This window comes from Diceros bicornis, chromosome 15 (assembly GCF_020826845.1).
Source record: "Diceros bicornis minor isolate mBicDic1 chromosome 15, mDicBic1.mat.cur, whole genome shotgun sequence".
NCBI classification, from domain to species: Eukaryota; Metazoa; Chordata; class Mammalia; order Perissodactyla; family Rhinocerotidae; genus Diceros; species Diceros bicornis.
The window spans coordinates 40,213,821-40,236,157 of record NC_080754.1 but is presented as its reverse complement, the minus strand read 5'-3'; the positions used below and the strand labels follow the sequence as shown (position 1 = coordinate 40,236,157).

The 22,337-nt window shown below is 39.7% G+C and overlaps 1 protein-coding gene across 8 annotated transcripts in view; it reads right to left on the bottom strand.

The window, feature by feature from the left end:
* The window catches only part of MCF2L2 (MCF.2 cell line derived transforming sequence-like 2), a 230,930-nt gene that overhangs the window by 136,236 nt on the left and 72,357 nt on the right, over positions 1-22,337 (bottom strand). For 7 of the 8 annotated variants that reach the window (XM_058556251.1, XM_058556257.1, XM_058556258.1 and 4 more), the window contains 4 exons: positions 21,202-21,292; positions 18,755-18,874; positions 8,987-9,103; positions 3,952-4,101 (listed from right to left, as the gene is read on the bottom strand). In XM_058556251.1, the coding sequence (XP_058412234.1) occupies positions 3,952-4,101; positions 8,987-9,103; positions 18,755-18,874; positions 21,202-21,292 (478 nt within the window). Of the gene's footprint in view, positions 1-3,951; positions 4,102-8,986; positions 9,104-18,754; positions 18,875-21,201; positions 21,293-21,588; positions 21,755-22,337 lie in introns of those variants that run through there. The other variant, XM_058556256.1, reaches the window with a different exon arrangement.

Below are 22,337 nucleotides of genomic sequence, written 5' to 3'. Positions count from 1 at the left end.
AGAAAATAAGGTTTCAAATCTCATCACAAAGCCCAACGCCCACAATCTAATTGGACAGAAAATAACACATATTGAAGTTGGGTGCACTCTTTGACAATAAACATGGATTAAGAGCCAACCTGTGGCTGGACCTTAGGGGAAAGAATTTGTTTCTAGAGAAGAGCCTTTTTTGAAGTCATAAGTTTGCTTGCGAGTTTGATATGATTCTTCTGCTGTGAATGCTCTGAGATTTTTTTTTCTTTGTAAACAGATTGGTTTGAAATACCAGGGTGGCCAAAAGAGAAGGGATGCTTTTGGAAGATAATTTTGAAGAAGGTGGTAACAACGCCATAAAGAACTAGCAAATAAGGCCATAAAAGTTCTCCTATTTTTATTGGTTAATTGTAGAGGCAACTAGGTGCTCATGTGGATCTAAAATAAGGGGTCTCAAAGATCCGCAGGAGGAAGGAAAACAAGAAACCAAGCCAAATCTCTTAATGCTGTGCTAACTGTTCAGACAAAATCTCTCCCGGCTGAAAGAAAGCTGTAAATCATATGCTGTAACTTATAAAGATATTTAAACAGATTTAAAAGCTCATTGTCCTGAGGACAAACCTTACGCTGGTTTTTCACTTGGAAAAGGTACTTTCCAAATAGAAAAAAAAAATTATTCAATTAGTTATAGAACCTGTAGATGACCATAACAAAATGGAGTAACACATGTCAAGGCTTCTAAAATGGAGCCGGGAGGCCATTTTAGGGAAGTGGGGCTCACGCACGTCTCCACCCAAAGGGAATGTCACCTTTGAACTGTGCTTCACTGCTGTCATCTTGACCTTCTTCCAAGAAATATGCTTACTCCTATAGATAAGAACTTTCTGCCTTAGACATGGCCTTTGCAACCAATCACTTACAGGCAAGAAGTAATGGTTGTTGCCAGCACCAATCACAAATCTTGCAAAACAACCTATGTAATTTATCTTTTTTTGCCTTGATAAACCCTTGTCTCCTTTGTCTTCCTAGGAGCATATTTGAGCTTCTACTTGAATCTGTGTCTCCCAAATTGCAATTCTTGAGACCCCAAATAAACTTTTTGCTTCTTTTGCAGTTGATGCCTCTTATTCATTAACAAACCTTTGATTAAAAAGTAGGTAAAATGGGGGCCAGCCCTGTGGCCTAGTTGTTAAGTTTGGCGCGCTGAGCTTCAGTGGCCTGGGTTTGGTTCGCAGGTGCAGACTTACACCGCTCATCGGTGGCCATGCTGTGGCAGCGACCCATGTGCAAAACAGAGGAAAATTGGCACAGATGTTAGCTCAGGGTGAATCTTCCTCAAGCAAAAAAAAAAAGTAAGTCAAACACTCTAATAAGACTAAAAAATGTATAAATAACTACAAAAACTACTAAGTTATCAATAAAAGTTTAAACAGTATTCTTTTTTTGTAATATAAACCCTTTCTCTCTTTAAAACATTTTTGGATGAGAAAAAGAAAAAAATGTAACTCTAGTTTAATGATTTTGGAATTCTTTCTTCTAATTTACAAGATAAGAAAAAAATCAAATTTGTATTAGGCCAATACTTAGTAATCACAAAATGGTTGAAAGAAACCCTCTGTATTGTCTTTAAAAGGATATTACTATTACTTAGTAAAATAAAGACAGAATAATTATATTTTTAATCCAAATTCACTTAATATTCTTTTTTGTTTGCTGAGGAAGATTTGCCCTGAGCTAATATCTGTGCGAATCTTCCTCTATTTTGTATGTGGGTTGCCGCCATAGCATGGTTGACGAGTGGTGTAGGACTGCATCTGGGATACGAACCCATGAACCCAGGCCACCAAAGCAGAGTGCTCGAACTTAAGCACTGGACCACGGGGCCGGCCCCTTAATATTCTTAATCAAGGTAAATGCTTGGACAAATTAAACTGTTCTGAGAATTTTATCTTAAAATAATTATAGGCTTTTCTCCACGGTTTTAGGGCAGCATGGAATGTAAATGCAAGCATAACAGTTTAGTTTATGTAAGACTTTGCATTTATTTTCTTACTAAAAGGCATGAATAGAGCCTCCCAAATTCCTTTCACTTGTCTTACTATTAGATATGGGTGTTTAACCAAATTGAGATATGATAATTAAAGTATAAAGTTATTTCTCATAAATGTCAGACAATACTGCAAACTATGTGAATCTGCCAATTACTGCACTACATAATCTGAGTGAAATTTTAGCCTCCTTTGCCCGGAGTTGCACATTTTAGTTCCAAGAACAGCTGGTCGCCATGCACAAGAAAATGAACTTAACTCCCTCTTGGAGGCTGGTTCTTTCCCTTCCCTTTACCGCTGTGGAACTCTCTGCCTGTGTAGAAACGATAGAACACCCACTCGTCGGCCTTGCCTGGGAACCCTCACTGCACATACAGCAGGACCCGACTGTGGTTTCACCCCTCAGATATGTGTCCTCGTCCAAAATCCAAAATGTTTTCCCTTTTCCCGAGACCTCTCTGATTGACCACACCGTCATCTCGGTGCTTCTGCTCTGTAACCTCTCCAAATCCTTCTTGGAACGAAGCAGCCAACACATTTGCTCAAGAATCCAGGCCAGGAGCCCTGCGTGCAGCACCTTCCTGCTGCGCTCGGCATCCTCAATATTGGTACTCGTGTACCAACTGACTGCTCTGCAGGCTCCTGTGGTCTGTGACCTGTGACCTGCGACCTGCAACTGCCAACCCTTTTCTAGCAGACTTCACAGAGGCACCCTAGACCCAGCCTTCTGCACCCTGTGCCGTCTCTTCCAGGAATCATGGGAGGTGAACTTAGCCAATATGTTTGGCAAAGAAGCAGCTCAAGCCTTGCAGAGGCATGTCCAGGGAACATTTCCAGGACACTTTCAAGCTTTCACAGTTTCAAACCAGATCTTTTGATTCCTCAGAGGAATCTTGAATACATTTTGAACTTTTTCTGGATATCAAGCTCCTTAAAGAGAGAATTTAATAGTGCTTCCTGAAGCATGGAACAATTAATTTACCTCGACTACTAGACTCGGAGACTCCCCTAACTAAACTACGTGTTCCTTGATTCACATTTTTTTGTTTGTTTTCCTGGCATGTAGTGGCATGTTGAATAAGTGAACAAATCAACCACCTAGCAAAGCATTTTTGCAAATTTTGGGTCACAGATAAAAGAGCTCAGCTCTTCTCAAGCTCAATGCAGCAAGAATACATGTAATGCTAAGACACGTCAACCTTCTAATTCTCGGTTTGCTGCCCTTTTGAGTTCTGGTCTTCTGTGAAATAATGGATTCGGTCTGTTTGTGCTTCTGGAGGCAGAAAGGGGCTGACACCCACTCAATAATTCCCAGGAAGACTTCCCTTTACTGCATGACGTGAATCTGCCCGCTCCCTTCTCAGCGGGTTCTGATGTGCTTTTATGAATCATTTAATTGGTGCCTCTCCTTAAACCCAGTTCACAGCACCTTTCATAGTTTTCTTTCTCAAATTAGTCCCCAAATAAAAAGACACATCCCTGAGAAAGTGAAGCAATAAGTTCACTTATTATCCTGCCTCAAAACTTCACAACAGCCACAGGAAATCTTACGTTGCAAAGCTGACTCCCATCCCTCCCTCCCTCGCTACAATTTCAGCCCAGTATATCTTGCTCTGTCCTGAGCAGATCATAGGAGCGATGCCCTTGAAAGGATGCTCACACACCTCATCTCACCAGCATAACGCTGGAATGAGTTTCCCTTTGAGGGGCTGCTTCTCACAGGTCTGATTTGCAACCCTTTTACATGCACCATCCAGGCTTTAATTTTCTCTTCACGTACTGCCTACTCAGAAGGTTGAAGATCATCAGTGGCTGCCAAGTCACTGGAGAAGAGGGAAAAAGAGGGCTTAATTCTTAATTCTGCTCCTAGCACTCTCCAGGAGGCTGACCATCTGCTGGCCCAGAGGCTGGCCTCTAAGAGGTCACTTACCTGCAGCTTGTCCCGCTGTCTTGTGTGGGACATGAGAAGGTCTTCAGCAGATGGCACACTTCTGGGCAGCTCTGTCGTGGCCAGGCAGGCCCCAAATGCCTGGAGCATCTGGGCAGTGGTCTTCAATGTCATGGCAAAGTTTTCGATGGCCTGGAAGAGCAGACAATCATAACAATGCAAAGGGATTAACATTCACCAATATGCTCTCTCAATAGAAGGACAGTAAAACTAGCTACCATTTCCTCAGTACCCACAATGGGCATGCATTGTACTCTGTGCTATACGCTTGTCTATCATCTCAATAATCTGGAGCAGGAGGTATTTTATCTCCATTTTATGAAAGAAGGAACAGAAGCTCCAACAAGTCAGGTGAATTGCCCAAGATCATATAACTTGGGCAGTAAGGAAGGCGGGCAGGCAGGATTCAACCAAAGTCAGGTGCTTCAAATTCAAGGTTCTGTTCATTACCCCAAGAACACCTAACATGAAATCTGACGCAGGATTTCTACTAGGTGATATGCTAAAAAGGGCAGGACCACCCACCCCTCCTTCTAATAAACCTTTCCTCCTCTTCTAGCCCCTACACTGCCCTGTATCTCCCCGCGCCGCCCCCCACACACAGCCTGGCTGCCTGACACCTCTGAGAAGCTCGTCAAATGCTGCTGAGAGGATATGACATTGAGGGAAAAGACGGATGTAGCGATTATGTCACTAATCATCTTCACTTCTGTAACATGTGGGTAGGGGCTGGGAACCTCTTCCTCTCACTTCTTTATAAAAATTTACCTGTCCTGTGTCCCTTCCACTAAGGACTCTACTTTGCCATTAAATGAATATCTGCTAGTGAGTAGATTGACTTTGCAGCTAACATCCCAGGTGAGATATCTGCATTTTAGCAGAGAGCTTTAGGAATCCGTGGCCTAACCTAGAAAAAGTGACACTGACCATCAGAAGAGTTAGTTGAAGGTGAGTGGCTTTTCAGAGTCCCACAAATCATTCCACTCAGCCAGAATGGCACTGCCATGCCCTCTTCCCTCTGCTCCTCAGATAATTTTGCCCCTGAAGGGCAAACACAATGTCACATTCATCTCTGTTCCCCCAGGGCATGGTACTGTGCCTGTCACATTGTAGGTGGCCCATAAACAGCTGCTGAATGGGTGAATGGTAGGAACAAAGAGACCCAACCTAATTTTCATTTGGGAAAAAGTTACTTCTTTTCCTACATCATCAAAGAACATTTCTGTAAACCCAAACCCACAACATATGGAATGTGCCAGATCTGAGATGGCTCTTCTCTATGCCAGGGGCCAGGGCTGAGGTTGGCATAATAAGGCTTCCAGAGCATGGCACATCTCCTCCTACTGTCTGGACTCTGAGTCTCCTCTACATCAACCATTTTCCTACTTGAAGTATTGCTGTAGGTGAAATCTCTCCTATTAGCACAAGTATTTATACACCCACCATCTTGAACATCATAGTACTTTTGGCCTGGAAAGTCAGACAAACACTAACTGTTATGAAAATCTTTCTTTCAAGTACATCAAAATGTAATTATTTTCACATAATCTAACATCTGTATAAAATACTCTTTCAACTGCATTCACTAACAGCCTATGATGAATAACATAAAAAATCCAATTCATCTGGGGAATTATAACAAGAAAATATGAGATTATTAAGTACTTTGCTTTATAGGCACCAACTCTGGTAATGCATCTCAATTAGGTATTATTCTTATCACCACTCCACATCTATAGATGAGGAAACTGAGGCACATTGAGGTTAAGTAATTACCCTAAAGTCACACAAAAAGTAAGTGGCTGAACTGGACCTGAACCCCAGTAAGCTGGCTCCAGGGCTGGCACTCTCAGCACTAAGCTACAGCGCCTCTTGGCAGTCAAAACTAGACTTAAAAGACTAGATTTACAGCTAGATTAACAAAAGACTTTGGCCTTGAGAGCTGAAGATTTGAACTGGAGTCCAGATTCTGATCCTCTCTAACTGTGTAATCTCGGGTGAGCCATGTAATGCCTTTAAGTCCCAGTGTCCTCGTTTGACAAAGAGGGATAATGCTTGCTCTGTTTTTGCAGGGTTTTTTTTTTTTCGAGGATTGAAGGAATAACAAATGTGAAAGGATCTTGGGTAAAGTAGAGTACCTTATAAGTGTAATAACAGTAAGAACTAAGAGAATCAGGTGTGAGTTCTAAAAATCGAGGAAAGCCAGAGGTTTCCTGTGGTGGGTCCTATTAACAAATTAACTTGATTCTATATGTCTGATTAGTGAATAATCACCTTGGAAATGGTACAGGGGACCTGACCCTGAGAGGGTGATGAAAAAGAGCTTGGCCTTAGTCTTGGCTCTGCCACTACTTGACCATATGACCTTGGATAAGTCACCTCTTTACTCTGAAGGTTAGTTTCCTTATCTGCAAAATAAGGTGACTGAAATAAATGATCTATAAGGTTCTTTTCAGTTCTAACTTTTTATGAGTCTCAAAGATCTGACATCCTGAAAGCACACTGTTACCAAAAAAAGGGGGGTCTATGTATTCATGAGATATAAAATAATATGTATATATATTATTATATTTCTAATTATATATGTGCGTGTATATAAAACATATACGTAAAACATGCAAAAGCCATGTAAAGAATATCTCTGATGTTTCAATAAACAGTATTTTTTAAAGTTCACTATGTTTAACACAAACACAAACCATGGATACACACTAGGCCTGGGGGGATGTGTGTGCATGTCTGTTCACGCCATGTCTTTAAAATAATCAATCTTCAAGACCTCAGTCTTCTTTACATCTCTAAGTTCTTAGAGAACTATTACTAAACATAATTAAGAACATAATAAAATAAAGGATTGGTAGAAAAATCAGAGCAAAGGAGAGAGCTGGCTAGCCCAGTAAGGCTGGTGGGATAATCAATTCTTTTGATTATTAAAGTAACGTAATAAAAATCTAAGAAGTGAAGAAATAAAAACTAGAAGCACTCAGGTTCCACATCTTACACGATTTAATGAAATTGCTTTCTGGGACCACCCTCATCACACTTACTTGTGTATGATATTCTGTGTCAGCTTCCTTGCATCTCTTTTATATTTAGGCTTATTTAAAATTATATGTTTGTAGGGCCGGCCCCGTGGCTTAGTGGTTAAGTGCGCCAGCTCTGCTGCTGGCGGCCCGGGTTCAGATCCCGGGCGTGCACCGACACACCACTTCTCCGGCCATGCTGAGGCCACATCCCACATGCAGCAACTAGAAGGATGTGCAGCTATGACATACAACTATCTACTCGGGCTTTGGGGGAAAAATCAATCAATAAATAAAAATTATTTAAAAAAAAATAAAATAAAATAAAATTATATGTTTGTGAAGAACTTCACCATTCCTTTTTTTTTTTTTTTTTTGGTGAGGAAGATTAGCCCTGAGCTAATATCCGTTGCCAATAATCCTCTTTTTGCTGAGGAAGATTGGCCCTGGGCTAACATCTGTGCCCATCTTCCTTCTACTTTATATGTGGGATGCCTGCCACAGCATGGCTCAATAAGCGGTGTGTAGGTCTGTGCCCAGGATTCGAACCTGCAAACCCCTGGCCTCCAAAGCAGAATGTGCGAACTTAACCACTATGCCTCTAGGCCGGCCCCTCACCATTCTTTTTTGTTTATAAGATTCTCTCGGAGTCATCATTATTGTGGTAAAACTGATAAGAAGTTTAAAAGGTTCTTGCGCAGGTCACAGACCTTCCTCTAGGTTTTAGAAAGGGACGTGCCTTCCTTGGAATTACATGGCATACAAAGAAGTGAGAGAGGGATGAGAATCTGTAGCTTTGAAATAAATGCATTGTGTTGCTAGAAATTTATTTTTTTTTTAATTCTTAAATTTTCTTTTTTTTTTAAATCACAAAACATAGCACTCTAAAACAGGGTGAATTCTCCTACCTAATTAAACGCAGTTCAGGGCTTCATCGGGAAATGTTGGGCAACATGTTTCCTAAGTGACCAGATACAGAGAGGTGCGCTGACACCACAAGTGTCATCAGGGTGGTAAAGGGAGATTCTGATCTTGCTCAGAAAACCTAACTTTTTCTAGGGTATAGGCGCTAGGAGAGCAGGGAAAGGGGAATGACGACTTTATATAGAAATACTTATTACTTGATGAGATTCAATCTTACTTTTTCCTCAATATTACTGACCCTTCTAGTTTAGCATAATAACCACCAACATGAGTAAGTAGGAAAAAGTAAAATACTACATATCAGGTGCTTTCACAGACATTATATCACTTATTCCCCACATCAAACTTTCAGGGAGCTTTTGTTAGTCCAAGGTTTCTCACCATTGGTACTACTGATATTTTGGGCCAGATAGTTCTTTGTTGTAGGGGGCTGTCTTGTGCCTTATAAGATGTTTAGCAGCATCCCTGGCCCTACCTACTAGATGGCCCTAACATTCTTCCCCCAAGTTATGACTATAAGAAACGTCTGTCTAAAGACATTGACAAATGTCCTCTGGGGGGCAAAATTGTCCCCAGCTGAGAATCATGCATTAGTCCCATTTTAACAGGGGAGGAACCAAGCTCAGAGAGGTTTAGATACTCAACCAAGGTCAGACAATAAGTAATGGTGACAATGTTTAAATGCAGCATCTTCTGACTTGGTGTCTGTACATTAGAATCACCTGGGGAGTTTTGTGAAACACTAATGTCTGAGACCCGTCCCAGATCAAGTAAATTAATTTCTCTGAGGTATAGAAGGGTATTGGTATTTTGAAAACTCCCCAGGTGCACTCTAAGTCAAGTCTCCCAAACCCCCCATGCCAGAAGATGAGGTGAGGCGAAGGCAGTCAGCAGGAGAAGCCCCAGCCTTCACCTTCCACCCTACTTCTCCCCAATCTGTGGCTTAGAAAACCCAACCTTCCTGATGGTAGGTAGTCACGGAAATGACCACCCAACAGTTGATCTTTAATTCCCCTGTCTTCTGGAAAACAAGGAGAGACACTGAAAAGGGCGCATAAGTTGGTACTTACAGTTCGATGATTTATCCACTGACTGTGGCGATATTTCAAAGTTCCCCCTAAGTCCTCTGTCAACTGGCTTTTCTCAATGTAGCCATGAAGGTCAGAGACAGAGTTTAACATAACGATCTGTAAGAGAAAAAAACTAATGTATTCCTCACAGGTAATTAAGTAGTAGCTCATCCAGATTCTACTGTTATGTAAACAGTACTTCAGCTTTGCCTGATCAGGCATTTATACCCCAAATGGTTACTCCACTCAACAGAGAAACATTTTAAGTCCCTTTCCGTTTTCCCCCTTTGAGCGAGAAATACCAAAGTGTTGAATAGTCTGTGACAAAGTGGTGACTTGAGTCAGGGAGCTCAGTTCTAAGCTACCTAGAAGTCAGGTCTTACTTGAGATGAATTTTTGTCAACATCTTCCAGGCTAAAGTATACTTTTCAGCCACCAAAATCAAGTGCCGTACTGAGACCTAAAAATCTGTGATGAGAAGCCCAATAAAGGGTGGGCTGGTGAATATAAAAATAAAATTAGAATACAGGGACCTACTGAGGAGTATGTATTGAAAAGATTCACTACACTGATGGATCCCCCCATGAAGAATGTTGCTGCGCCCCAGTTTATCTTGCATGGAGGAGATTTGCAGGTAATAGGGAGTGGGTTTTTATAAATTAACATTCCTGCTGATGAACACACCCATGCTGATGAACGAACACTGACACCCCTAGCAGAAGATGATACATTCCAAATTGCACCTTTCCACTCCTCTGCAGCGGTCCTGACCAGGGTGTGGTCCTGGCTCTCTGTCCCAGGGACTATGTCACGTCCCCTACTCACTCCTAACCAGGAGTAAGAACTCCTCCCTCCTATCTCTGAAAGGCATCCCCCTTGAAGCTTTTAACTACTGACCTTGTATTTCTTCACTCCTTGTTAATGATTTTCAAAATTGATTCTTGGTCAGAGGACATAAGAACATAGGCTTTATTCTATTATTATATAGTACTAGTCAAATGACAAAACCACTTTGGAATGAAAAGAATATAAGTTAGGGCCCAAAGTCTATAAGTGAAAACAAAATTGACTTATTCATTCAATAAATATATATTGAACTTCTAATAAATGCCTGGCTCTGGGGAATAAAACAGTGTGCATGACAGTCCCCACATTTGAGGAACTTAGGTTTAGTGGGATTTGATTACTACATATCACTGTGTCAACCTTGTCAGGCCCCAGGCCTTTCTCCTTCATTTCTGAAAAGGAGTTTGGGAATTTTAAAAATTATTTTTATAACGTGAGAGAAAGAAAAAAACCTGAATCCATCTATGCCTTTCCTTCCTAACAATTTTAAACCACTTTTGGGAGTTTCAAAAAGATTTTTAGTCTTTCTAAAATTAGAAATTATATAGGACAGATAACAAGAAATTATCAAGTCAAAAATATATTTTGCTTCTCAGAACATTAGTTGCTATGGTAACACTTGGACTCTTTTTTAAGTACCAGCATGGAACTTTGTATTAGGCATAAGTAACTTTGCCCCACAGCCTGGAGTTATAGAAACCTCTCCTGCCAGGCGGCATGTCTTCTGTCCCACTTAACTGAACAGGAGAGGGAGGTGTGTGCTCCCACACTTGTCAGGACTCTGCTTTCTCATCTTTAGATTAAGAGGACCTACAGAAATTTTAAATTGAAAGCTAAAAGTGAACGTCAGAAATAAAAGGATAACAGATAAAAGATAACAGAAGATTCAATACTGTTAAGTATTAATCTGTAGATTCAAAGCAATGCCAATCAAAATCCTTGCAGGCTTTTTATAGAAATTGACAAGCTGATTCTAAAATTCATGTGGAAATGCCAAGTACATATAATAGGTAAAATAATTTTGAAAAAGAATAAAGTTGGATGACTCACACTACCGGATGTCAAGACTTACAAACTACAGTAATGGGGCCGGCCCCGTGGCGTAGTAGTTAAATGCGCGCGCTCCGCTGCTGGCGGCCCGGGGTTCGGATCCTGGGCGCGCACCAAAGCACCGCTTGCCAGGCCTTGCTGTGTTGGCGTCCCACATAAAGTGGAGGAAGATGGGCACGGATTTTAGCCCAGGGTCAGTCTTCCTCAGCAAAAAGAGGAGGATTGGCATGGATGTTAGCTCAGCGCTGATCTTCCTCACAAAAATAAAAAAAACACTACAGTAATGAAGAGTGTGGTAATGACAAAGGGTAGACAAACAGATCAATGGAACAGAATAGAGACTCCTGAAATAGACTCATACAAATATGGTCAATTGATTTTTAACTTTTTATTTTGAAGTAATTATAGATACACAGGAAATTACAAAGATAGGGCAGAGAGGTACCATGTACCTTTCACCTAGTCCTCTCTCAGTGGTTACATCTTACATAATTATAGTACAATATCAAAACCAGGAATTTGATATTGGTGTAACGTGTGTGTATAGTTCCATGTCATTTTCTCACATGTGTAGATTCACATAACCACCAGTACAATCAAGAGGCAGAACTATTCCATCACCACAAAGAGCTCCCTTGTGTTACCCTGTACAGTCACACCCATCCCCCCTCCCACCATCCCTGAGCCCTGGCCAACACTAATCTGACTTTTGACAAAGGTATAAAGTCCATTCAATGCAGAAGTAATTCCATTTTCAACAAATGGTGCTGAAACAACTGGGCATCCATATGCAAAAAAAGGAAACTTGACCTCACCTTATCCCAACATTAACTTAAAATGGATCACAGATCTAAACGTAAAACATAAAACTTGGAGAAGAAAATATAAGAGAAAAATCTTAGGAGAAAATTTTGGGTTAGGCAAAGAGTTTTGAGATACAATACCAAAAGCACAACTCAAAAGAAAAATTGAAAAACTAGATTTCACCCAAATTTAAAACATTTGCTCTGCAAAAGACACCGTTAGGAGAATGAAAGGACAACCTATAAACTAGGAGAAAATATTTGCACATCACATATCTGGCAATGGACTTATATCCAGAATATATAAAGAACTCTCAAATCTCAACAATAAGAAAACAAATAATACAATTAAAAATGGGTAAAGATTTGAACAGATACTTTACCAAAGAAGATATACAAATGGAAAATAAGTACATGAAAGGAGGTTCATTATCATTAGTTATTAGAAAACTGCAAGTTAAAAACACAGTGAGATACCACAACATAACTACTAGAATGGCTAAAAAAGAAAATAACTGACCGTACCAAGAGCGCTAAGAATATGGGAGTAGTTGGAACTCTCATACATTGCTGGTGGGAATGCAAAATAGTAAAGCCACTGTGCAAAACAATTTGGCAGTTTCTTATAAAGTTAAACATGTACTTACCATATGGCCCAGCCAAAAACCTATGTGAATGTGTATATGAATGTACGTGAATGTTTACAGCAGCTTTGTTTTTAATCACTAAAAACTAGAAACAACTCAAATGTCCTTTGCTGGTGAATGGATAAATACACTGTGGTACATCTGTAACGTGAAATAATATTCAGCGATAAAAAGAACGAACAATTGACATACACAACAACATGGATGAAATCCAAATGTTTAGTCTAAGTGACAGAAGTCAGACTCAAAAGGCTACTTAGTTTATGATTCCATTTACATGACTCTCTGGAAATGGTAAAACTATAGGGATGGAGAGCAGATGAATGGCTGCCAGGGGTTAGGCCTGGGGTGAGGGGTTGATTACAAAGTGGCAGCATGAGGAAATTTTGGGGGGTGATGGAACCATTCTGTATCTCTACTGTAGTGGTGGTTACATAACACCATGCCTTTGTCAAAACTCATACAACTACACACCAAAAGAGTGAATTTTACTGCATGCAAATTAATAAATGAAAGAGAGGCAGTTCCACCACAAAAATTTTTTCCTCTTATTAATCTTTACAGGGTGGAGAGGAAAAAAAAGTTTAAAAATTCTATATAAGAAAGGGAAAAGCAGGGGCCGGCCCCGTGGCACAAGCGGTTAAGCACGCGTGCTCTGCTTCGGCGGCAGCCTGGGGTTCGCAGGTTTGGATCCCAGGCGCACACCAACGCACCGCTTGTCAGGCCATGCTGTGGTGGCATCCCGTATAAAATAGAGGGAGATGGGCACGGATGTTAGCTCAGGGCCAATCTTCCTCAGCAAAAAAAAAAAAAAAAGAGGAGGATTGGCATCGGATGTTAGCTTAGGGCTGATCTTCCTCACGAAAAAAAAAAGAAAGAGAAAAGCGGAATGATTTTGCTCATCAAACTCACAGGACACACTGAACATATAAACCTGACCTTAAAACAACTGTTCCGTGTTTTCGTAAATTCTATATTTGTCTATTTGGCATCCTTTCATGACAGGGCCAATTATATTAACTATATTCTCTTATTTTCTGTATTCTTGATGCTCTAGCATTTGTGGCCTCACTGACTAGGGAGAGACTGTCCCTTCCAGGGCTGGAGCCAAAGAAAAGACTTAGAGATAAAAAAAAAAAAAGGGAGCACACCTTTGATATGCAAACCAACCAATCCCAAACTCATATCCCTCAACTACTTTCTTATCTAACTCTCACACAGAAAGCCAATATTTCCCCTGCTCTAAACCATCCCGGGGTCGGGTATCAGGCAACTAGAGACCACCCTTATGCCCTCAAACCCACTGGAATTATTCAAGCCAGCCAACCCTAAACTGTTTACCCTGCCCTGATTTGCTTTTCCTGTGATAATCCCAATAAAGGCTCTGGCCTAGGCTTTTCCCCTCCTGCTTCTGCTCCTGGTCAAAACCTGGTGCCTCCCCCGTGGCCCTGTGTGGTACACCCCCACTCCCGGACCTGTGAGTATAATAAACTTCTTCCTTCTATGCCTTGTTCTTATTTCCTGCTGTGGCAGCATCAGCTTTACCATACCATATCCAACATGTACATTCTTAGAACAGCTGCTATAGATTAACAATGTTGTGGGTTTTTTTCCTTTTCAGTATACATTTATGTTCTTATCTATAGTTGCTTAAAGCTGTTCTTTCAAGGTGATGTGTGATTTTTTAATTATGAAAGAAGCATTTCCTATATTCTGCTACGAACTCCATTTTTAGAAACCAATTTGCATAGCCTCCTTAGGGATCTTTGCAAGACTGCCTTAGCCACTTCATAACACTTTTGTGAGGCAGCTATGAGTACAGATGTTCCAGAATAGATAAGTACCAGCAATAGGCACTCAGAAACCCTTTGCTATATCAAAGCAGCCCTCTCCTTGGGGGAAGGCTCAGCAAGCCTAAGTGACTTCACTACAATTACATCCTTGGTCCACCTGATTCTTATGAGTCATGCAAAATAAACTCCTTTTCCCCCGAACCTGTGAAAATATAACTATTATCTAACTAGAAATGAGCAGGGAGATGTTATAAGAGAGGACAAGAAGCTACAAAGTAAAGTGCTAACATCACAAAGATGTTTTTAAAACAAAGTAAAGAAGACAAACCAACAGTTTGAATCATCATTTAAAAGGCAAAATATAGGGGCTGGCATAGTGGTTTCACGTGTTCCGCTTCAGTGGCCCCCCCCCACCCCCCCACCCCGGGGTTCGCCGCTTCAGATCCTGGGTGCAGACCTACTCACCGCTCATCAAGCCATGCTGTGGTGGTGACCCCCCCTCCAAAAAAAGGAAGAAAAAAGAGAAAGATTGGCAAAAGATGTTAGCACAGGGCCAATCTTCCTAAAAAAAAAAATTTAGTAAAAAAAAAAAGTGCCCTACTAAATGTGCCCATAGATTGGATGACTGACAGCTTTTTAACAAGCTGATTTTAAGTTTAAAATGAAAAGTATGATGAGTAAGGAATCAACATACACTACCACAAATAGAAGTAGCTGAAGACGTAATATCAAGATGAAGTAGATGTTCATTCTCTCCTTAGTAAAGATGCACCAGGTGAGAGCAGAGCATAAATCCCATGTGTATCTGTAGACATAGTCTCACCTGGAGAGATGTGTTTTATACACAGCCCGGGAAACATGGACGACATTTGGTCAAATGCTCAGTTCAAACTTTAAACCTTTTTGATAACAAGAAGCAACTGACTAGTCTCCATCTCTGAAGGGGAAGAAAGCTTATGAAGATTAAGGAAGTTCATTAACTTCTTGTAAGTCATCATCTCTTCCCCAATATTAATTGTTATCCAACTCAGCAAAACAGAATAAGAAACACATGGTTCACACTTCCTTAAACACTCAAATATTTTAAAATAAGTATTTAAAATAGAACGGGAAATTTATTTTGAATCTGGTTATTACCCAAAGTGTGGAAAGAAAGTATTTTAAGAAATATGATTATCAATATAAAATGGAACCAAAAGAGGGAAAATAAGAGTGAAAAAGTAAACAGAAAAATCCCTTGTCTGAGATGATCAGTTTTTACTGAGATGGGTTAAATATTTTCTCAAAGCAATGTCAAATTAAAGTGGGGTTTTTGGTTTGTTTTGAACAAGTAATATGTGTAGGTGATAATAAATTCAAACAGAAAAAGAGTCTCTCTAAATAGAAAAATAGTCTTCCTCTCACCACTACCGCCCGGCCTCCAGTTCTAGCCAGGAGGCAAGCACTTCAACCAGTTTCTTGTATATCTTATATATCCTTCCTGAAGTGATCCAGGCATACACAATCATGTATATGATCCCCCTATTTTATTCAAATGGGAAAATACTATATTTACTATTCTCCCTTGTTTTTATCCCCACTTAAAAATATTATCTTAGATGGCCTAAAAAAAAAATTATCTTATATGGCCTAAAATTTAAGGTATCAGTGTGAAATCTATGATTTCTAGAATAAAAACATATATTCATATATACTATATACATATATCTATGTATCTATATATGTGTACATAATGTGCGTATATATAATTACAAATATGTGTGTGTATATGTGTATATACACGCATATATATACAGACTCTGCTGAAAGGGCCTAGAAGTAAAGACACCTGAGTAGGAATAGCACACCTAGCATCAAAAAAAATGAAGAGGCATGTCACAAGGACACAGGAGCCAGCTTCAAGGGACTCCTACTGGCCAAATCTGAGACAATTTGGGCTCCAAAATAATTAAGAACAGTAATGAATTATAAACACCATTGAAAAAATAGAATCCATAACGATAACAGACAAATCAATAAATAGGGGAGAAGGGAAAGTTCTAGCTTACAGTAGAGTACCAACTTCTAATTAGCAAATGATGAGAGAGTGTTGGAGTTGGAAAATCATTCTTTTGCAACCAATATAATAAAGTTGTTCCAAGCAAGAATCATCAATGGATATTAAATATAAAGAGAAATTTTTTGAGGAGCAGGATATTTGTATGGTCTTAAAGTGTCTCTTCAAAGATTCCCCTGTAAGGGAAAACATTATAATACATCTGAGAAATTGGACAATGCCTTGACTAGAGGATCACAATTAACATCACCAATGAGGGGCAGATGAACACTGTGTGTCTCCACATGTGATACCCTGAGAAGGACATGACATCACCTAAGTAGTAGTCCAGCTGGGAATGCATAACCAAAATCGAACCCAGAGAAAGCATCACACAAGCCCCAAATGAGGTATGTTTTATTTTTTTTAAGGGACTGTATTATTCAAAAATGCTAATGTCATAAAAGACAAAGAAAGGCTGTGGAAATGTTTCAGATTAGAGACTCAAGAGACATGACAACTAAATGCACTATCTGATCCTAGACTGGATCCTGTACATACATACACACATACACATAATTTCTATATGTATATTTTTCTTTCTATAAATATACATATTATAATATATAATAGAGAGAAAGAATTGTATACTTCTATAGAGATGTATAATAACGTATAGAGAGAAGCAAATAATAAATAATAAAGCAAATGAAGATAAAATGTTAACAATAAGTGAATGAATCTGGGTAAAGCGCACGGAACGTTCTTTGTAATATTCTTATTCTTGGAATTTTTCTGAGTTTGAAATTATTTCCAACTAAACAAAAAATAAAACCAAAATATATATTAGAAACTTTTCTATATCACTATAGATTTCTTTTTTCTGTTTTTCATTTTTCAATTGATATAATTTACATCAATAAAATGCACAGATTTTAAAAGTGTAGTTCAATTACTTTTTACAAATATATACACCTAACACCATCCAATCAAGATATAGAACATCTCCTCAGAAAGTTCCCTTGTGCCTCCTTCTAGTCAATCTCCACTACCCCTCACCCCAACAGCAGCCACTGTTTTGATTTTCTACCACCATAGCTTAGTTTTGCCTCTTCTTGAACTTTATATAAAAAGAATCACAGGGGCTGGCCCAGTGGCATAATGGTTAAGTCCACGTGCTCCACTTCGGTGGCCTGGGGTTCGTGGGTTCAGATCCCCGGGTGCGGATCTACACACCACTTGTCAAGTCATGCTGTGGCAGCATCTCACATACAAAATTGAGGAAGATTGGCACCGATGCTAGCTCAGGGACAATCTTCCTCAGGCAAAAAGAGGAAGATTGGCAATGGATGTTAGCTCAGGGTCAGTCTTCCTCACCAAAAAAAAAAAAAAAAAAGAATCACAGAGTATATACTCTTTAATGTCTAGCTTCTTTCTTTCAAGAGAATATTTTTGACATGTGTCCATGTTGTTACATGTATCAGTACTTCACTCTTTTTTATTACTTAATGTGATTCCATCATATGAATATGCCATAATTTCTTTATCCATTCACCTATTGATGAACATTCTTGTACACGTCTTTTTTGTGGACATGTGTTTTCATTTGTCTTGGATGGGTCATAGGGTAGGTGTATGTTTAACTTTATAAGAAACTGCCAACTGTTTCCACTGTGGTCGTACCATACTTTACCACTTTTGATGGCTGCAAAGTATTTCATTGATCAGGTAGACCATAATTTATTTAACCAGTCCCCTCTTGTTGGGCAGTAAGTTGTGTCCAATCATTTACTATTACAAACAATTTGGTAATGAATATCATTGTATATGCAGCTTTGTGTACATATGAGAAAGTATCTGTAGAATAACTTTTATAGGAAGGTCAAAGAGTGTGTACATTTTAATTTTTGATAAATACTGCCAATTCGTCCTTCATATTGGTCATTACCAACTTCATTCCTATCAGCAAAGTATGAAAGTGCCTGTTTCCCCCACATCTCTGTCAAAGTTAGAGGTAAAATTTTTAATCTTGGCATTTTAATTTGTTATGAGTTATCACAGTGTTTGTTTTTATTTTTACTCTACAGTTGCCTATATTTATATCACCCTCATATTTTAGATCCTTATTTTCTTTCATCTGTACCTTTACAATTTCTCTTCCTCCTTCAGTCTTTTTCTACAGTCTTGGACAACACCTTCACATTTATATAACTCCAGCACCACTTTACCCAAGTCACTCCCCAACTCAAAAACCTTCACTAGATCCTCATTGCCTACTGAATAAAATCTAGACCCTTTATCCTTATACTTAAGACCTATTTCATGTTTCCTACCTTTTCTTCCAAAAGATTATCTTATATGTACTCCAAAAGATTACCCTATATGTACTCTAATAAGAATGGGGCTTCCCCATGGACCTCACATAAAGTGTATACTTCCTGCCTCCACGTCCTTACACATGCTATCCCCTCTGGGCAGATACCCTCCTCTCCCTCTGTACCTGTGGAGTCCTACCTTCCTTAGAAACCCAACTCAGATGCCATCTTCTACGCATGCCAGAACCAAATGAAGACAAGATGAAAGGTCATGCTTACCGGCACTTTCATTTTAAATTCATTTCGATAGAATTTAATGCCAATGTCAGTGAATGTCCTCTGGATAAAGCAAGATGGACGAAGAATGAATATGAGCTGCAAGTTTCCTGGAAATGCTACCTAGAAGGATCACAAAAGTGTCAGGGAAAATGTCACATCCATTGGTCTCCTCTTGCCCAAGATCACAGATGAGAAAGTTAAAGTGGACACCATGAATGCCAAAGAATTAGAATACATTTCTTAGGATTCAGAGCTGAAAGAGATCTCAGAGGTCAGAAAATTCGAACTCCTCCTTAAAAACCAAACCAGAACTAAACAAACAAAAAATGTTACTGATTATAAAAATAACTCATATTCTTTATATAAAAATTGGGAAATTAGGAAAAGTACGTATTAGAAAAAGAAAACCACTCATAATCTCATAGCCATTTTTAATATTTCAGTCTAAATACTTGTAGGCTATTTTCTTTGATTAAATATCTTTATCGTGGTTAAACTCATACTATATAAATATTTTGTAAGCTGCTTCTTCACTTAAATATTATACCATGAGTTTTTATTCTTGTTATTTGAAATTCTTTGGAAATATTATTTTTCATGGGTGCATAATTTATTTTACCAATCCCTTACTGCTAGTGATTTAGGCTTTGCCATATTTTTACTATTATAAATAACACTGAAATGAACATCTTTATCCACATTTTGGAACATTTTCTTAGAATAGCTTCTTAAAAGAATTACTGAGTCAAAGACTTAGTATTTTAAGGGCTCTTGATGCATATTATTGCTAGGTTGCTTTCAGGAAGCATGGCCCTCATCTTGAGGTGAGGTTCTGAGAAACGAGATAATCAGATTCATATCACAATTTAGTGGCAAAGTTGGGAATCCAAGTTTCCCATTGCTCATGGCTTTCCATTCTTCCAGTGATTCCAAAAAGCAACTTCCTGACACGCTTGTTAAAAAATTAATCTGGTCTTTGCTCTGGAATGTTCCAATTTATTAGGACTGGGATGAAGTCCAGGTTTCAGTATTATAACAAGCACATGAAGAGATTCTGATTGGTAGCCAGGTTTGGGGATCCCTGAACTACAGTATCTTTTATGCATAACATAATCAATGCAATTCTTGGACAAATTAGGCTCAAGTATTAAATTATTCAAGTATTGTCTATGGACTCTGGGAAACCAGAATTCTCTAGAGGCCAGTCCTCTGAAATAGTCATGGGCACTAAGTGTCTAAATCCTCAGGGCATCAACTATCATTTTAGTTACCCCCAAAATAAATCCTATAACCAAAACTAAACCAAAGAGACAAAACAATCCATGTACAAAGGGAAGGAAGTCTTCCCTTCCCCCATCTTTGAAATGCAAGCTCCTAAACAGAAGAACATTGCATTTTGTTCTGTTGTAACAGGATGTGTGAGCTGAGACACTATTTGTGTCTCTGGCTGAGGCTCTAAAGGGCTTTGAGAGAGACTCTGTGTGCACGTCTGTATGTATGACTGCTTCTGTAAGTAGGCACAAGTGAGGCTTCAAATGTCCCTCTCCCGTCTGAGCCTCCACACACATTACCACCCTACATATCCCATCCTCTTCCACCAGTGCCAACTGCCCCAGGGAGTCCATGCTTTGGTGGAAATGCTGGTGTGGCTGGTCCTGAGGTGTCTCTGCCTGCCCATGTGGCTGAGATCCCTGTCTGAGGTGCCTACAGAGAAAGGATACATTTACTTGCTGAAAGGCAACAAACAGGGATCAAAATCAGAATAATTAGAGGGAAAAGGAAACCCATCCAAGGTTGTTTGGATAATTTAACGTCAAAAGCAAGCACATATCATATCATTTTGTCTGGTTTTGCCAGAAAAAATAATTTGAATACTGAAATGAAGACTGTCTTATATTGGGTGACCCCCAAGCAAACCCTAAGACAAGGATCTGGGTATAAAGAGTTTATTGAGGAGGTATTTCCAGAAAACACAGTGAGGGAGTCAGGGCGGGAGGGAGGGTGAGATAGTGATGGCTAGAAAGCGAATGTACCAATGAGGGGGCACTGGTATGGGCAAGAAGGGCTGGGACCCTCTGAGATACTGTGTGGAACATATCTCACAATTGCCCCATTGAGGAGTATTTATCCACCAACTCCCACAACTCAATAGTTTCAGGTCACTCCTGGGGCATTAACTTCCCAGCACTCCCTACCTGCCCCTCTGCAGTGACCAGAGAGGTCAATAAGGTAGAGAGACTCAGGAAGCCTTTGACATGCTCAGGAATTGTCTGCAATGACCTCCAGGTGGCAGACGGGATATGGACATGACACAACAGCCTCTGCTACAAAAACCTCCCCAAAATTTGGCATAAAATAATTGCCTTTTCCCCATGACTTTGATATGAAATAGTTGATTAGATGATTTAAATTACTTTTATAACAATAGCACAAAAACAAATATTTACAGCTATTCGTGTCAAGGATGCTTTCACGGAGCTCCACTTGTCCCTTCGTCTGTCGATGACAATGACGAATCCGATGCTGGCAGCCTCCACACTGCAAAAAAGGATGGTCAGTATCAGAGACCAGGTGAGACACTTGGGTTTTGGGTGGCTCCCTCAGCAGAATACATTCTACAGCCTCTGTGGCACTCCAGGCTCAAGTGTAAACACTCTGCATGGCACAAGGGAATAACTGGGTCTGACTTCCCTGACAAAGGAGCCAACTTCCTCTCCTCATCTCAGTCTGCCAGCCTTAACAAAACAGAAATACTTGGTGTCTCAAACCCTCTCAAGGGCTCTGTTAACAGCTGGCAAATGTATGAAACACCCAAGGAGCACACACACTCCTACCTAAAGGAAGATGCACGTGTCAGTTGAGCATCACACATCCCAGTGTAGGCAGAGGACCTCAAAGTTGAGCTCTGCCATCTTTCCACTGCCAAGACTGACATTCTCAGAGGTATCAGTATGCTTCCCTAGGAGTCAGTCCTAGAGGTGTTCAGAAATAACACGTCAATGGGAAAAAGAACTCCCCTCCAGTGCCTGGTCATAAACAGCCAGCAAACTATATGCATAAGAAGATATCATCTTCATTAAGAACAAAAGGAAGCTGTTAAGTTCCCTCTAAATCCCCACAAAATTCTTTTAAACTAAAGTCCTAAAAGGGATAACATTTTTTCTCTCTATCTTTGGGAGGAACTATGGTATAAAGGAAAGAGCAAAGGCTTTGGAAGCTGGTTCAAATCCTAGTGCTGCCACTTACTAGCACTGAGACCCTGGGGAGATCCCCTAACCTCCCTAAAGCTCAGTTTCCTTATCTTTAAAATGAGAACGATACCACCAACAGTGACGTGGCTAAAAGCACAAATTCTGAAGCCAGACTGCCTAGGTTTGAAATCTGAATTCTACCATTTACATACTGTGTATTTTAGGGTGAAAGTTACTTGGCCTCTATAGTTTCTGAGACTCCTCGTTTGTAAAGTTGGAATGATAATAGTATGTATCTATAGGGTTGGTGTGAGGATTAAATGAGTATGTGTAGTACAGATGTATAAAATGCTCAGAACAATGCATGGCACTTGGTAACACTATAGAAGTAT